Consider the following 14,938-nt stretch of genomic DNA (forward strand, 5'->3'; position numbering starts at 1 on the left):
GACCTGTTTATAAGGTGAACGGCTGTCATAACAGCTTCAGCCCAAAAACCATGAGGTAATGCAGCATGTGACAACATAGAACGGACCTTCTCCTGTATGGTCTTGTTCATCCTCTCTGCTGTCCCGTTTTGTGGAGGATCATAAGGAGTAGAGAGCTCCCTCTTGATGCCTTTAGCATCACAAAAGTCCTGAAACTGTTTGGACGTATACTCTCCACCATTGTCGGAACGCAAAGCCTTCAGTGTTTTGCCAGTTTGATTCTCAACAAGAGCAACAAACTTCTGAAACACTGAGAATGTATCACTCTTCAAGCGAAGAGGATAGACCCACACCTTGCGTGTGGCATCATCAATAAAAGACACAAAATATTTTGCCCCTCCCAAAGAAAGCTGAGGCATCTCACATACATCTGTATGCACAAGCTCTAACTGAGCATCTTTCTGTCCGAGAGCTTTCTTATGGGGGCACTGTAGTTGCCTACCATATATACAATGCTCACAAAACTGAAAACTTGAAAACTTTAGAGAAGGCAAGTAACCCAAACGAGACAATTGCTCCATTCCCTTGACACTCATGTGTCCCAACCGGCTATGCCACATAGAAATTTCCGGCAGCTCGGTTGCATTTACATTAGCATGGTGACAAACACCTGCATGCATGAAATAAAGAGTGTCCACCTTAGAGCCCCTGGCAACAACCAGTGAGCCCTTACTAATTTTCCACTTTCCACTACCAAATGTGGTAACATAATCAGCATCATCAAGCTGTCCAGTAGAAAGCAGATTCTTCTTGATCTCAGGCACATGCCTGACATCATGGAGCATAAGCTGTGAGCCATCTGAAAATACAAGCCTCACGTCACCTCTGCCAAGAATTTTGCATGCATGGTTATCACCCAAATAAACCACTCCTTCATTGCCAGCAGTGTACCTGACAAACAAGTCTCTGCAACCTGTGACATGAAAGGAGGCACCTGAATCAATGATCCATGAGTGCATACCATGACCACCTGTAAGAAGTGAATGGGCATCAAGTGAAGACGTAAAGAGGACCTCATCCTCACTGCCACCTGCATGTGACACATTGATTTCTTCGATCTTGACTCCACTTTTGCCCTTTGGCTTTACATCTTTGGCTTCATCCTTCTCTTTGTCTCTGCCTTTTCCCTTTTCTTTTTGATCATTTTTCCATTTGTAGCATTGCTTTTTAATGTGTCCCTTCTTGCCACAATAATGGCATTCCAAATCCTTTTTGGAGCGAGACTTGCTCCTTCCCCTTTCTTGGCTTTTCCCCCTTTGCTGGGATCTCCCACGTGCATTCATTGCATTGGACTTTCCAACAGAGTTGTTTTTCCTGTTCATCTCTTCTTGAAGAAGAGCACCCTCAACATCTGCATATGACAGCATAGCATTCGAATTGCTAGTGGCTGTCCTGAATGTGTCCCAACTCTCTGGCAAAGTGCATAACAAAAAAGTGGCTTTGAACTCATCGTCCATTGCCAACTTTTGATTGATGACTTGGCTGACAATACCATTAAACTCATTGAGATGGGCTGTCATAGAAGCCCCTTCCTTCATCTGAAGACCTATGAGTTTCTTCAACCAATACACTTTGCCTGAGGCACTTTGTTGGGCATACAAGTCCTGCAATCTCTGCCACATTCCCCAAGCTGTCTTCTCTTCACGAATGCTGAAAAGTAATGAGTCTGACACAGACAACATGATAGTAGATCTTGCCAGCTCATCCATATCTTCCCACTCTTCAGCAGTAAGAGAAGCGGGCATCACACCCCTTTCTTTGATAGGCTTGTGCTGCTTTTTCTGGAGCAACACATTGTAGCACTGGGTTTGCCAAATATCATAATTATGGGAGCCTTCAAGCTTCTTGATGTGAAGCAATGAAGAGCTCTCACCTGTGGTTGCCATAACAAAATGCAACCTGTCAATGCCTGACTCCCTACAAATGTGCAAACACTGCACCCAAAATGTGCAAACACTGCACCCAAAGCACACAAAGTGCTCACAAATGTTCTCCCAAGCTTTATCTCCCACTGCGGAAGCAAGAATGCAACTTTTCTCCCACTTTATGTGATGAAAACACCAAAATCTGGTTGCTGCAGATTTTGGACAGCACCTTAAATGTGCTCTTTTGCCCTTCCAAAGTACTGTACAGCAGTACCGAGTGCTCACCAATGATGTACCAAACCTGTCCCGGCAAGTTCAGCAGCTGAATTTGAACCTTTTGATCACTCAAAACAGTGTACAACCATGCCAAAACATGCACAAAGCTGTGCCAAATCTGTACCAGCAGGTACAATAGCAATAAATGCTCTCCTGGCTGTCCAAATGAGTGAAAATCAGACTTTTACAGTCCCGAACACTGCATAAAACAGTCCCGAACAGAAATTGGGCAAAAGCCCCTTGACTGCAAGCTGATTTTTGAGGATTCAAGGCATAAATGGCTTGCCTGCTGCTTTGCCAAGCTCAACAAGCATACGAACTTGAAAAGCCCCTTGATTTGAGATCAATTTCTGATCATGCATGGTACACTGGCGCACATGAAGGCATCCAGAGTGTTCACGATGCTTCCCCCTGGCCACATATACATCAAATACATGAAAGCCCCTTGATTTACAGGCACATTGAGTGCTTGTAAGGCATCAGCACATTAACCACAGCATCAAATGCGATTGCCTGCATGCAAATCAACCAAATCGGCACAAAAGCCCCTTGATTTGCACTGCAATTTGCTGCAATTTTGCCCAAATGTGCGATTTTTCACATCATACAGCATGTATGAGTGCTTAATTGCACAATTACATCAAAAGCCCCAAATTTCGACATCTAATTTCCTGCAAATTGATCCTGATTTGACCAATTTCTTGCAAATTTATCCTGATTGTGACCAATGTCACCCAATTTTGCCAATTTTGCTCAAAAATTGAGCAATTGGGCACCTGTACCTGCTCAATTGATTTAATTGATAAGAAATTCGCAAAAATTAAAGGCAAGTACCTATGAAATTTTGAATTTCTCTGATTTGCAGGTTGATTTCTGTTGCAGGAGGGGGGTATTGATGCAGATGCTGATGCTCCTGCAGCTGAGCAGGAGGCCTTTGGCCGTTAGCTGGAGGCGCTCGCCTGCATCATCACAAGGCGGATCGTCTCTCGTGAAGTCTCCATTTCTGTCTTCTATCTCGTCTCTGCAGAGGAACTGCGCCCTGGGAAGCAAGCTGGGCAAGAGGGGAAAACACTGTCGGTTGCAGGCGTCAAGCTCTATGCTGGGGGAGGACCCAGACTGGCTTGATGACGACTACATAGTGCTGGGCGTGGCCCATTGCTTTGAGCAAGAGGAGGGGGGGAAGCTCAATGACGTCTTTCTGGTGGAACCCGTGTCGGCAAGCTCCCTGGAGTGTATGGAGAACGGCGGAGCCACCTGCTACCTCCACGTGACCGCCACCACGCTGGGGACCTCTCTCAAGATGGACGTCTCGCTGCTGCCGCCGGAGTAGCCAGTTGAACGCCCAACTAGTTGAATGTTCACCAGCCTCCGCCTGAAGATGGACGTCTCGCTGCTGCCGCCGGAGTTTTCCGACGCCCGATTCTGTGACGATTTTGACTTCCGTGTTAAATGTGCCTCTCGAACCTGGAAGCGACCGCATGCGGCCAAGAATCTCCGGCACTTGGCTCCGTCTGGCTCCGTTGCTTTCGTTCACGCCCAGCACTGAGCTAACACAGGTTCACATAGAACTCCTCCACCTGCTCCTTCCACGCAAGCCTGGCCAGACCTCGTGGCTGTTGGGCAGCCCACGCTGGTTGGCTGGGCAGAGAAAGGCGACCAGCGACAAGTTCTGATGCAGCACGCGCCTGTTCTCTGCAGTGACAAAACCCTAGAAAAATAACTAGCTCTGATACCAGTTGATGGGGAGAAACCTGAATTAGGGTTTAGAGTCATTCATGGGAGACATACACAGAGAAGCAAGGGAGAGAGAGAGAGAGAGATGTGGGGATAAGTCAACTCATCAAGTGAGTGTGTGACTCCCCTATCACACATGTATATTGCACTAGTACACATAGTGCACTTAGTACATTAAAAGTACTAAGTGTACTATGTACTATAACTTATGGGCTTGTACACACTATAAGGGTGGGCATAACGCCTTTACCCCAACAACTTCTCTTCTCGAACAGTCCCTAACAGTCCACCAATCAGCAACGCAACAATCCCCCTCTTGCTCAGAAAACTCCCAAGATCTTTCAAGAGCCTAGGGCTCCGATACCATGTCAAAATACGCAGCGGAGATGATAACCAAATTTGAGACCACAAGAGCAAGTACAATGCAGAAAATAGACAGCAAAAGAGAAGGAGAGAGATAGGCGTGTAACTCTTCTCTATACACAAGATCCCAAATACTAAACAAAGATACAATGATGTGGGGGCCATGGGGCCATTTTATATGGCCCCATATATGCAGTTGGCCAGTGGAGAAACAGGCCACCAGCCTCACGACCGGGTCTCCTCCAGTCGGCCAGCCAAAAAACCTCCACGACCTCAACAGAAAAAGTCGGCCAGCTCCATATGCACACGAGTGCAGTCGGCCAGCGTCTGTGTGATCCTGCTAGCATAGGGCAGCCACCACACCATGGAAAAATAGGGAAAAAATACGGGGAGTGAGGAAAAATGAGAAAACACCTATATAGGGCGGGCACACCCACAACAGAGGCCCTGGTGTCTGATAAAGACAGGAGATGACTTCTAACAAGATCCTGCAGAAAAGAATCCTGTCCCACACTAATGCGAAACACACTGCAGATAGTGCCCACTGAATGCATCCACAGGCTGCGTAGTGGAGTACCTGCAAGTATATGATTAAACGACAAACTGTAGGGTATAAAGAATGTACTGGCAAGTATTTGCAGGAGCGAGAAATTGGTGCAGGGAGCTGATGTAGCACTCAGAAACCTTTTTGGTGCTGAACCTTGCACTGAGAGAACTCTTCGAAGGTCTGGACAGCAGCACAAAACCTGTCTTCAACTGCAGCTTGCACTGAAAGAACACTTCAAAGGTCGGGACAGCAGCACAGAACCTGTCTGCTGCTGCAGCTTGCACTGAAAGATTTCTTCAAAGGTGTGGACAGCTTCAACTGGCCACTTGCTGGGAGCACAGAGCCTGTCTTGGGCGGAAATGGGCTGATCCGCCGTCTGGAAGGGGCTGTGGCAGTCCTGTCCCCAGTACTTCCGCCGGCTGGGAGAAGCAGTGGTGGTCCTCTCCCACTAGTGCCACCTGCTTTTGGTGGTGGGAATGGGTGGTGGCTGACCTGGGGGCAAGAACCTGGGCCTGGGTGGCAAGAGGGAGGAGGTCAGGTGGGGGCTTACCTAGAGAAGCCCAAAATCAGGCCGGTCGGAGAAATTTTTTGGCGGTTCGCCACAGAAGCCCAAATTCAGTTGTGCGGTCCAGATGGTCGTGGCCGCAGTCTCCATGCCGTCATGTCCGCGTCGGGCGACTTAGCTCCAAATGCTGCAGGTAGGGAAATAGAACCAAAGCTTCTGATACCAAATGTTGGAAACGAGGGCACTGGAAACCTTCAAGCAGCAACCTCACTCAACACACGGAGTACACAGGAGAGGCAGCAATGGAGAAACAAGACGGTCATCATCATCAGAGCTTCTACAATGCAAGGTGCAGTAGAGCATCGGGCGCAACAGCGCCTTGTTAAGCTGAAGCAAAGCAAATAGAGGAGAGAGGAGAGAAGAAGGCAACTCCTTGCAGACAACATCCACAGCAATGCAGTAGTTTGACCTACACACAGAGCATATCATGGCTACCCACGTGTTCATTGAAAAATTCAATTGGAAAAGTTTCCACACTTGGTAGACTGAGCTGAAGTTTAGTCTCATGAGGGATGGCCTTTAGTCTTTCATTGAAGGGAAAGATAAGATGTCCGAGAATGAAGATGCAGCTTAGAAAGAATGGAAGCTTAGAGATCAAAGAGCCTTTGGCCTCATAGCCCTTGGCCTCTGTGATAATTTTATACACCATGTTGCAGATCTCCCGACCTCCAAAAAAGCCTATGAGAAGTTGGATAAGCTTTTTGGGACTCAGGCAAAGAACTCCAAAGTTTCTTTGTAGATAGAGTTCTAAGGTCTTATGATGTAACCACATGACAGCTTTGATGCTTATGTGAACAAGATGAAGTCCTTAATGAACCAGCTTGCAGGTCTAAACTTACAAGTTGAAGATGATGTGGCCTTTGCAGTACTCATCAAAGTTCGTGTCGGAAGAGCTTTACGGGAACCTCATCACCATATTGAAGAATCTGCCAAATCTTACCTTGGAAGGGGTCATAGCCTTCTTCAAGGAAGAAAAAAGGAAGTTTAAGAACAAAGCGGAGGAGGACAATTCCTTCACAAAGAAGAACTTCAAAGGTATAAAGTGTTCCCTTTGTGCAGAGAAGGATTGCTATTCAAAGAAGCCTTGCAAACATTGTGGGCAAAACAACTACAATAAGAAGAATTGCTTTCACAAGAAAGCAGAGGTCAATGTCACACAGGAAGAAGAAGAAACTTGCAAAGAAGATGCAAACTTTGCACAGTATGAAGACTCATGGGTCCTTAAAAGGTCTACTACATAGAAGGTGACTTGACTACCATCCAAGGACAGAACCAAACACAACTTCTAGTGAAATTATGTCATAGGCATAGATTTATCCAAGGTGTGTGCCAGGATAGGAGTGTTGGAGATAAAGTCTTATCCAAGTACAAAAGGATAAAACTGCGTGAACGACCTCTAAAAGGGCTACATGTGTATGTATGTGTGAACCCACTCTTAGAGTGGTTCACTAAAATATCTAGATATTATACTTGTAATGACTTAAGCAATGATGTCATATATGAGAGGCTCTAAGCCTATAAAAGAAGCATTGTACTTGATTGAAGTAATACACAGTCACATCATTGAGTTGGTGCAATCTATCTCTTTTTGAGCATTCTCTCTCTCTCTCTCTCTCACTCTCTCTCTCCCCCCCTTACTTCTTGCTCTATGTTCATCAAATGGCATAGCCATGTTTGTCTTCAAGCCTCCATAGCTCTCCATTGCTTCCATTAGTGTTAAGAAGCCTTACTCTAGGCTATGGTTAACCTAGCCTAAAGATCTTAACCCTGGTTAGCCTTGGGACGTAACACCAAGGCTCCCCTAATTGTCACAACCCCACGTATCTCCTAAATGCAAAACATGAGTGATTAGTACAAACCCCGTAAGAGGGGTGTAGGCTAGCTCACCCCCCAACCGTAGGCTCTATTCTTCGAACCATCACTAAGTCACGTGCTAATATTTGACTCCCACAGATCCGTGCTAGTCCTTCGGTGTGCCAATCTATGCTCTGCCACATAGGTAGCTGGATTCTTCATCGAACTCTGATCAATAGTGAGGTTATGACAACAATAACCCATGTTTCACTTATATAGTGCCCATTGTTGCTATAAATAATTCAATTGTTATAAATAGCCAGTACACATGGATTTATTAATAATAACCTTAGTCGTTGGTATTAGTTTGCTTTCTCCTAATCCTAGGGCCTCCCTAACCTTGTCGGATTAGGACACTAATCTCGAGGATTAGCACTAGGTACGTTACACTAACCCTATTGGATTAGGCCACTACCCCCAAGGATTAGGCCCTTGGGTTAGGTGAACTTGGGATTGGGTCATGCCAAGAGGCAAGTACAAGAAGCATAAAGAAGGTAAACTTAAACTAGACAGCAGGATGCAGGAGAGACTACATCTTTGCAAGTATATTTGTACATTATAACGACGGTCCATTAAATAGGAGACCTCCCTTACAAGGTGTGGCCATAGAGTGCCACCACAGATACCACATGTCTGAAAGAAAGAGCATCACAGGTTGTAGGCCCAAAGCACAAATTGTAGAAGGCTGGAAACAGTTGATTATTGTTGAAAATGGGCACGAGGGAAGCCCGTAAGTGCTTACAAGCATAAGAGACTGTTGCTATAGCCAATGACCTCCAACAGGTATGCAAGAATGAGATGAAAAGTGAGGGGAAGGGTGAGCACCCTTATATATCCATCCAGAGAGTTGGTCGGCTAGCTGTCCAATAGCATAAAATGCTATAAAATGCCGAAATAATATTTGCTAAATATGCCAATGCTGGGTCTCATAAAATGACCAGTACAAGCATGAAAAGGTGTATGTAGACTCTCTGGAGATGATATATTCTAACATCTCCTCTTCAGCGCCAGAGGGGTGGTCCAATATCAGCATGTTGAAGTAACACCTCCAAAGTAGCTCTTGGAAGTGGTTTGGTGAAGAGATCAGCCACATTATCCTTGGTAGAACAGTGGGCTAGTCGAAGAAGTCCCAACTCGATCCAGTCATGTTCAACATGATAATGCACCAAAGACAGAAGTTATCAAATGGTATAAACTCGCCACCATTATCAGTCCGGAGAAAAGAAATTGTACCCCCAGAATGATTTTCCACCATCGCGGTCCAAGCCCGGAAATTGGCAAAAGCATCTGACTTGCGAGCTAGAAAACATACTCAGACTTTGTGAGTGAAATCATCCACAACCAGAAGAAAATATCGAGCCCCTCCAAGAGACAACCTCCATGGGTCCAACAAGATCTGCATGTATAAGCTCGTCTTCGGGTTGTTCGATGAGTGGCATCCTCTGGAAATGCATCTCGATGATGCTTGCCCATCATGCAAGATGAGCAGATGTGTGAAAGAGACATGAGCTGAGGTAGTCCGTTGACAACCTACTAAGAATGAAACTTCTATAAGGGAGCAATGGGTACATGACCGAAGCGAGAATGCCACAGAGAAGTTTCTACCTCAAAAACCAAAGCCATTAAGGGGAAGAAAAGCTAATGAAGATGTGAGTTAGTGTGAGGGATTTGGGAAGAAAAGTTGGTGATCTTGTAGAGACCCCCATCATGGACTCTGTTGGCAACAACCGAGAGAGTCTTTTCCTGTCGATCACGTCAATGACCTCATCATCAAAGTACACACCAAGTCCCTTTTGAGAAGCTTTGTATACAGAAAACAGATTTTTGGAAATCCGTGGTACATATAAAACATCATGTGAGGTGCCAGAGGAACCTAGAGAAACATTACCAACACCGGTGACAGGAAGCAAAGAGTTGTCGTTGATACGAACTGAAGAAGAGAGAGTCTGGTAGTCCTCCAAGATATGGGCTTGATTGGTTATGTGGGCAGAACCACCAACCCATTCCACCGCTTCAGGTGTGTTATTGACCTCTTCTGGAGAAGTCATCGCTGTGATCATGAGGAGTGAATCCTGTGAAGAAGTAGATGAATCTATGACTGCCATGTATGCAACTTTGGCAGATCCCTTCTCTGAAACTTTGTCCTTGCCCTTGTCTTTGGTGTTGTCCTTGTCAGATGCTTTGGAAGCATCCTTATACTTGGCTTTGGTTGCTCGAGAGTCATCACGACGAGCAAAGCAGCGAGCCACAATATATCTTGTCCTGCCACAGTAATCACATTCATTGCTTTTGTCCTTGGACTCCTTTGAATCCTTTTTACCCTTGCCTTTGCCTTTGTTTTTGTTTTTGTTGTTGTTGTTGTTGTTGTTGTTGTTTCCCCTTCCGCCTTTGCCTTTGCCCTTGTCAGAAGCAACAAAAGTAGAGTCCAACTTGCCTTTTCCACGAAGCATGCACTTGTCGTGGAGATAACTCATGACTTCCTCAAAAGGGGGGAGAGGACCATGGAAATAAATATGATTCTTAAAAGAATCAAAGGTTTAAGAATCAAAGGAAGTAGGCAATTTACCAAGAAGTTTATGGATGGGATGTTGATGGTGCTCTCGTTCATCAAGCTACAGCTTGATACGGGTGAACTCTCCAATCTTCTCAATCAAGTTATTTGACTCATTGATTGTAAGCTTCTCCAGATCTGACTCCAATTTGGCAATCTTCACTGTCGAAACTCTCCCATACCTCCTCTGGATCTCTGTCCACATCTGATGAGCATTACTCTGGGTAGAGACAAACTGTACTTGTATAGATGGAGTCATGCAATGGATGATGATAAGACGAGCCCGAGCATCCAATATGCTTCTCAAAGTAGGGTCCACCAAGTGAGGTATGGAGATAGCCATCCACACACTGGCTGAGTGTAGAAAGACCATGTATGATAGTTGGTTGCTGTAAGCTTCATGGAGTCACTGACTTGGGGAGGATTGTAGGATGGTATATGGGTAGGGGTGGGAGCAAGACTTGGATGAGAGAAACTCAAAGAAGAAAGATTGGGAAGAGGAACCACCTGGGGAGTGGGAGCAGGGGATCCAGGCATTGAAGGAGCTGGAGTAGCAATGGGAGGAGGATTAGCAATAGAGAAGTCTCTTGAAGCCATGTCCTCCGACAAGAAACCTTCTCTTAAGAAAGAGGACTGTAAAAAACAGCCAATAGCCTCCTTTGAAGCTGTGCACAGCAAGAGGAGAGAAAGAAGAGAGAGAGGTAGGGTGGGAAAAAAGAAATAGAGAAAGCAAATCTCTTTGGAACCCTATCCTTAGCACCTAGAAGAGAGCTTCAGCCTCCAACAGCAAAAACGCAGCAGTCCAACATCACAGATGCAGAAAAAAACGCAGCAATGATGAAGCCTCTGCTCCAATCAGAAAAATGCAGCAATTCCTTACTTGTAGATCAACGTTTGGCTCTGATACCATGAAAAAAAAAGCATCACAGGTTGTTGGCCCAAAGCACAAAGTGTAGAGGGCTTGAAACAATTGATTATTGCTGAAAATGAGCACAAGGGAAGCCTGTAGGTGCTTACAAGCATAAGAGACTGTTGCTACAGCCAATGACCTCCAACAGATATGCAAGAACGAGATGAAAAGTGAGGGGAAGGGTGAGCACCCTTATATATCCCTCCAGAGAGTTGGTTGGCCAGCTGTAGCAGGCCAGCAACTGTCCAGTAGCATAAAATGCTATAAAATGCCTTAAAAAATGGTAGAAAAATGCCTAAATAATATCTGCTAAATATGCCAATGCAGGGTCTCATAAAATGACTAGTACAAGCATGAAAAGGTGTATGTAGACCCTCTAGAGATGATATATTCCAACAATATCAAGATGAGGTGCCAAGTGTCCACTAAGGTGTCACCTTTACACATCATTGCTTACATAAGTCCTTAAGGGGCCTATTCCCATGTACAAAGAACCCTTACACACTTAGCAGTTGTTCACACGCACTTATACAAAACTCCTTTTACATTGATTTTCCCGACATTAGGTACATAACATACTTCCCCTCCCAGGACATTTCCACAACTGACTCCATAATCTGGTTCATACGCATCTAATCTTTCCACTCATATGTCTGTCATAGGAACTAGCTGAATGTGCAACCATTATTCCTACAACTAATTCAGTGGAACTGAGGCTGAAATCAAAACCAAATCAAGGTCGTAAAAAACCCAACCTCCTCTCAACCTCCAACTCCCATGGAATTGGATAACCTGAAATCACGGATAATTATTGTAGCTAATCCTGTTCTACACTATGGGCCACAAACTTATATAATGCCACTACTCCCCATATCATCTCAGGTGGCTCTTGGAAATGGTCAAGAAGATGTGATCTGGGGACTGAGTCAAAGGCCTTCTAGAATTATACAAAACAACAAATAAGCCCATTGCTGTTGTGCCCTAGACTCCTCAATAAGGGTCTGCGAGACCAAAAAAATGTTACATTAGTTCCATGAAATAACTCAATCAGGGAAAAGGAAAACAGACATTTAGCTACATGTACGATGATGATTAAAATAGGAATTTCTGGATACATGTGGAAATGTGTATCTCCATATCATTGCAAGCTCATGTGTGTGGCGTATCATCCTCATCCATCTAGAATATCCATCATAGGTGAGTTGATGACTGTCAAGGAGCTTGCCATGTTCACTGCTAATGGAAAGTGTCTCTATGGCACTGTAGGATCTCCTTGATCTGGAGCTTCCGTGTGGAGGGATGTCACGAAACAGGGGCCATTGGAGATCAGGTGCATTGCAGCTATTGGGCGTGATTGAGGGCAACTCCAGGACGTTGAGGTGTGCCATGGGCATGTGCAGAATGTTCTGTTACTTCCGGGAGGATCTACAGGCGCAGATGTCTTGTGGGATTGCTGACTGTTGCTGCCATCCTGATTGAGAGAGAGAGAGAGAGAGAGGAGCAGGAGGAGGAGGAGGAGGAGGACGAAGAAGAAGAAGAAGAAGAAGAAGATATATTAACGTCTTGCAAAAGACTCAACTGGTCTATGAGACAAAAGGTGTACAATGTGTCCATGGAATCTCATCATGGAAAAAGACAACATAACAAAAAAAGAACTAACACTAATCCCTAGGAGAGAGATTACCGTCTTCGAAAGAGAGAGAGAGAGAGAGAGAGAGAGAGAGAGAGAGAGAGAGAGAGAGAGATTAACATCTTCAAAAGACCTTAAGGGTCTATGAGACCAAAGAGCAATACAATAACTTCATGAAAATACTGATCTATGAGAAAACTGAAAACTGAAAGAAGAAACGAGCTATCTATAAATTCTATACTAAGAACATGTGTCGATGAAAATGTTTTACAAGTAGCCATGTGGCTAATACAAAGTGCCGGACGTAGTTGGAAGAAATCTTTAATGGAGGTCTGGGAAGCATCTTGCTGGCTCTGACTCCCTAGGTGCTATCTGAGCATGACCTCTTGATGATGACGAAGCTCCAATAAGTACAAACCCAAGCATATGTGATCCTCATACTGCATAATGCGTGAGAGGGCCAAATCGGTCTCGAAAAAGACAATGAAATCTCCCACGAATCTCATAGTAGGGTGGGCATCTGAACATATCGTGTTGCAGTGTCCTCCCTCGTCATGCATACCCTGCATACCCATGCCTCCTGAGGAATGCCCTCTACTCTACTAGAGTCAATCCATAGACGGTGTGATGATACTCTCAACTTGTCAATGGTAATCGGCATGGTGCTTGTGAAGGTACCTGTGTAAGGTCTCCATAGACCACGCCCAAGGATCATTTGGCCTAGAACTGAAACCATAACAAGGTTTCATAGACCGGACATTGTACGCATCACATGACCGTGATAGATTGTGGCTAGAGACTCACTGCCCAACCATAGGTTTAGTACCTTGAACTACCCCCGAGATTGAGGTTTGATTACCGCAAGCTTGCTTGGTACCGATGGCCACAAACTAGGTCCCATACCACTAGGCCAAACCAGCTACCTTTCAGCTCCATGGCCATGAGGGCTTGCCCGCCCTTGGTAACCTTCCTGTCTACCGTATAGATACCTCAATAACTCATAAGTGTCCCCAAGGTCACTTATATAGCAATAACTTGGCTATTATCGGCCCTTGCTTTATTTATAAGCTTTTAGCCATTATTAGCCCTAGGCTATTAATTATAAGCTCTAAGCCAATCTAGACCTCATCTTGCTAGCGCCCTTAGCCCACGTGAACCTACCCTTCAGGTCCACATGCCCTAGCTAAACCCTAACCCTAACCTAGTTAGTTCACGTCCCTAGCCCTAACCGTGTTGGGACGTAACAATATCTAGGGCTCACAATGAATCCATTCTTGAAAACGTGCTCTTTGTAGAAGTGAAGCTTCGTAGGGAATTGTAATGTGGACTTCCATGTGTGGCTCATTTGAAGCCCTATCACGACGAGACGATAAGATGGTTGATCTCTTGCCTAGAGAGATTTAAAAGAGGAGAGTCGAGACTATAGTGGAAGGGGGGGACTGAAGGCCATGGCAGTTGAACCAGCTCCATGAGTTTTAAGACTTGCTATGTCCCTCTCATGTAAGCTGCATGGAGGACTCAAGGGCCAATCGCAGAAGACGGTCTGCATTCAAAGTATACACACTATGTATGTTTGTGATAGTTTGAAAAAGTGCCTGTGACCAAGGGGATGCTCCGTACTCAGCCGAGAGAGAGAGAGAGAGAGAGAGAGAGAGAGAGAGAGAGAGTCTTATAACACTGTTGCTTTCTGCTTTTGTAACTGCAGAGGGTAGTTCTGAGCTGGACAGAGCTGGCACTGGTCCCCCGAAACAGGTCAATTCATTGAAGCCAAATGAAGTGTCTGACCATGTAGCAGATGCTACAAACGGTATTCCCGAAAGGGCTCCCATTATCGGAAGGAAACTTGCTGATCTGGACAAAATAGGGGTTGCAGCTCAGGTGTTTCACAGGGAACCAGAGGGCAAGAGGGCAGAAGCAGCAGATTTGCAGTATGAAAGAGCCAGAAAGAAGGTGGAAATTGAAGAAATACACAGCATCATTCAAGTGAAACAAGCTGAAGCGATGATGTTTCAAACACGTGCAGATTCAGCCCGCCGAGATGCGAATAGTCTCCAGCACATCTTATCTGTTAAAGGTGAGAAGATGGAGGAGGACTTTGCCTGGAAGTATGCCAAATTGAGGCTTGATGAGGCAGAGGAGAGGCGGAGAATGTTGCTAGAGGAGTCGCAAGCCCTTGAGAGGTCCCAGCATGATTACCAAAAGATGAAGATTAGACTTGAATCAGATGTAAAAAATTTGATGATGAAGATATAGATTACAAAACCACAACTGGCATGTAAGAAAAAGCTGTAAAACTGGCCTTCAGATCTGTGTAAATATAGTTGCAACTCTGAAGGTATATCTGCTGTGTAAATATCAGATGCAGTATATTATTTTTTGCTTCTATATTGTGTACTGGTCTTTATGGAGCTCACGGGTATCCAATGTGACTCTGTAGCTAATTCTTGTAATTTAATTGATTTTAGTCAAGATTTTGTGCCAAGGGTTTCATGGAGGAGGTGTGGAGTGTAGGCAGAGGATGGCTAGGGGTGGAGCGTGCACTGAGTTTGCCATGAATTGTGTAGGCAGAGGATGCTATGGGTGGTGGGGTGGCAGGAGGGCGGT

At 45.2% G+C, this 14,938-nt stretch overlaps 1 protein-coding gene across 1 annotated transcript in view; it reads left to right on the plus strand.

Moving 5' to 3' along the window:
• LOC147641891 (uncharacterized) overlaps positions 1 to 14,717 on the plus strand; it is a 36,131-nt gene extending 21,414 nt beyond the window's left edge. Inside the window, exon 2 of the mRNA XM_086800764.1 lies at positions 14,040 to 14,717. Coding sequence (XP_086656890.1) covers positions 14,040 to 14,587 — 548 coding nt within the window. The 3' untranslated portion in view covers positions 14,588 to 14,717. The remainder of the gene's footprint in view (positions 1 to 14,039) is intronic.
• The last annotated feature ends 221 nt before the right edge of the window (positions 14,718 to 14,938 follow it).

Source organism: Cibotium barometz, chromosome 1, assembly GCF_041138505.1.
Source record: "Cibotium barometz isolate CiBa-2024 chromosome 1, ASM4113850v1, whole genome shotgun sequence".
In the NCBI taxonomy this organism is placed as follows: domain Eukaryota; kingdom Viridiplantae; phylum Streptophyta; class Polypodiopsida; order Cyatheales; family Cibotiaceae; genus Cibotium; species Cibotium barometz.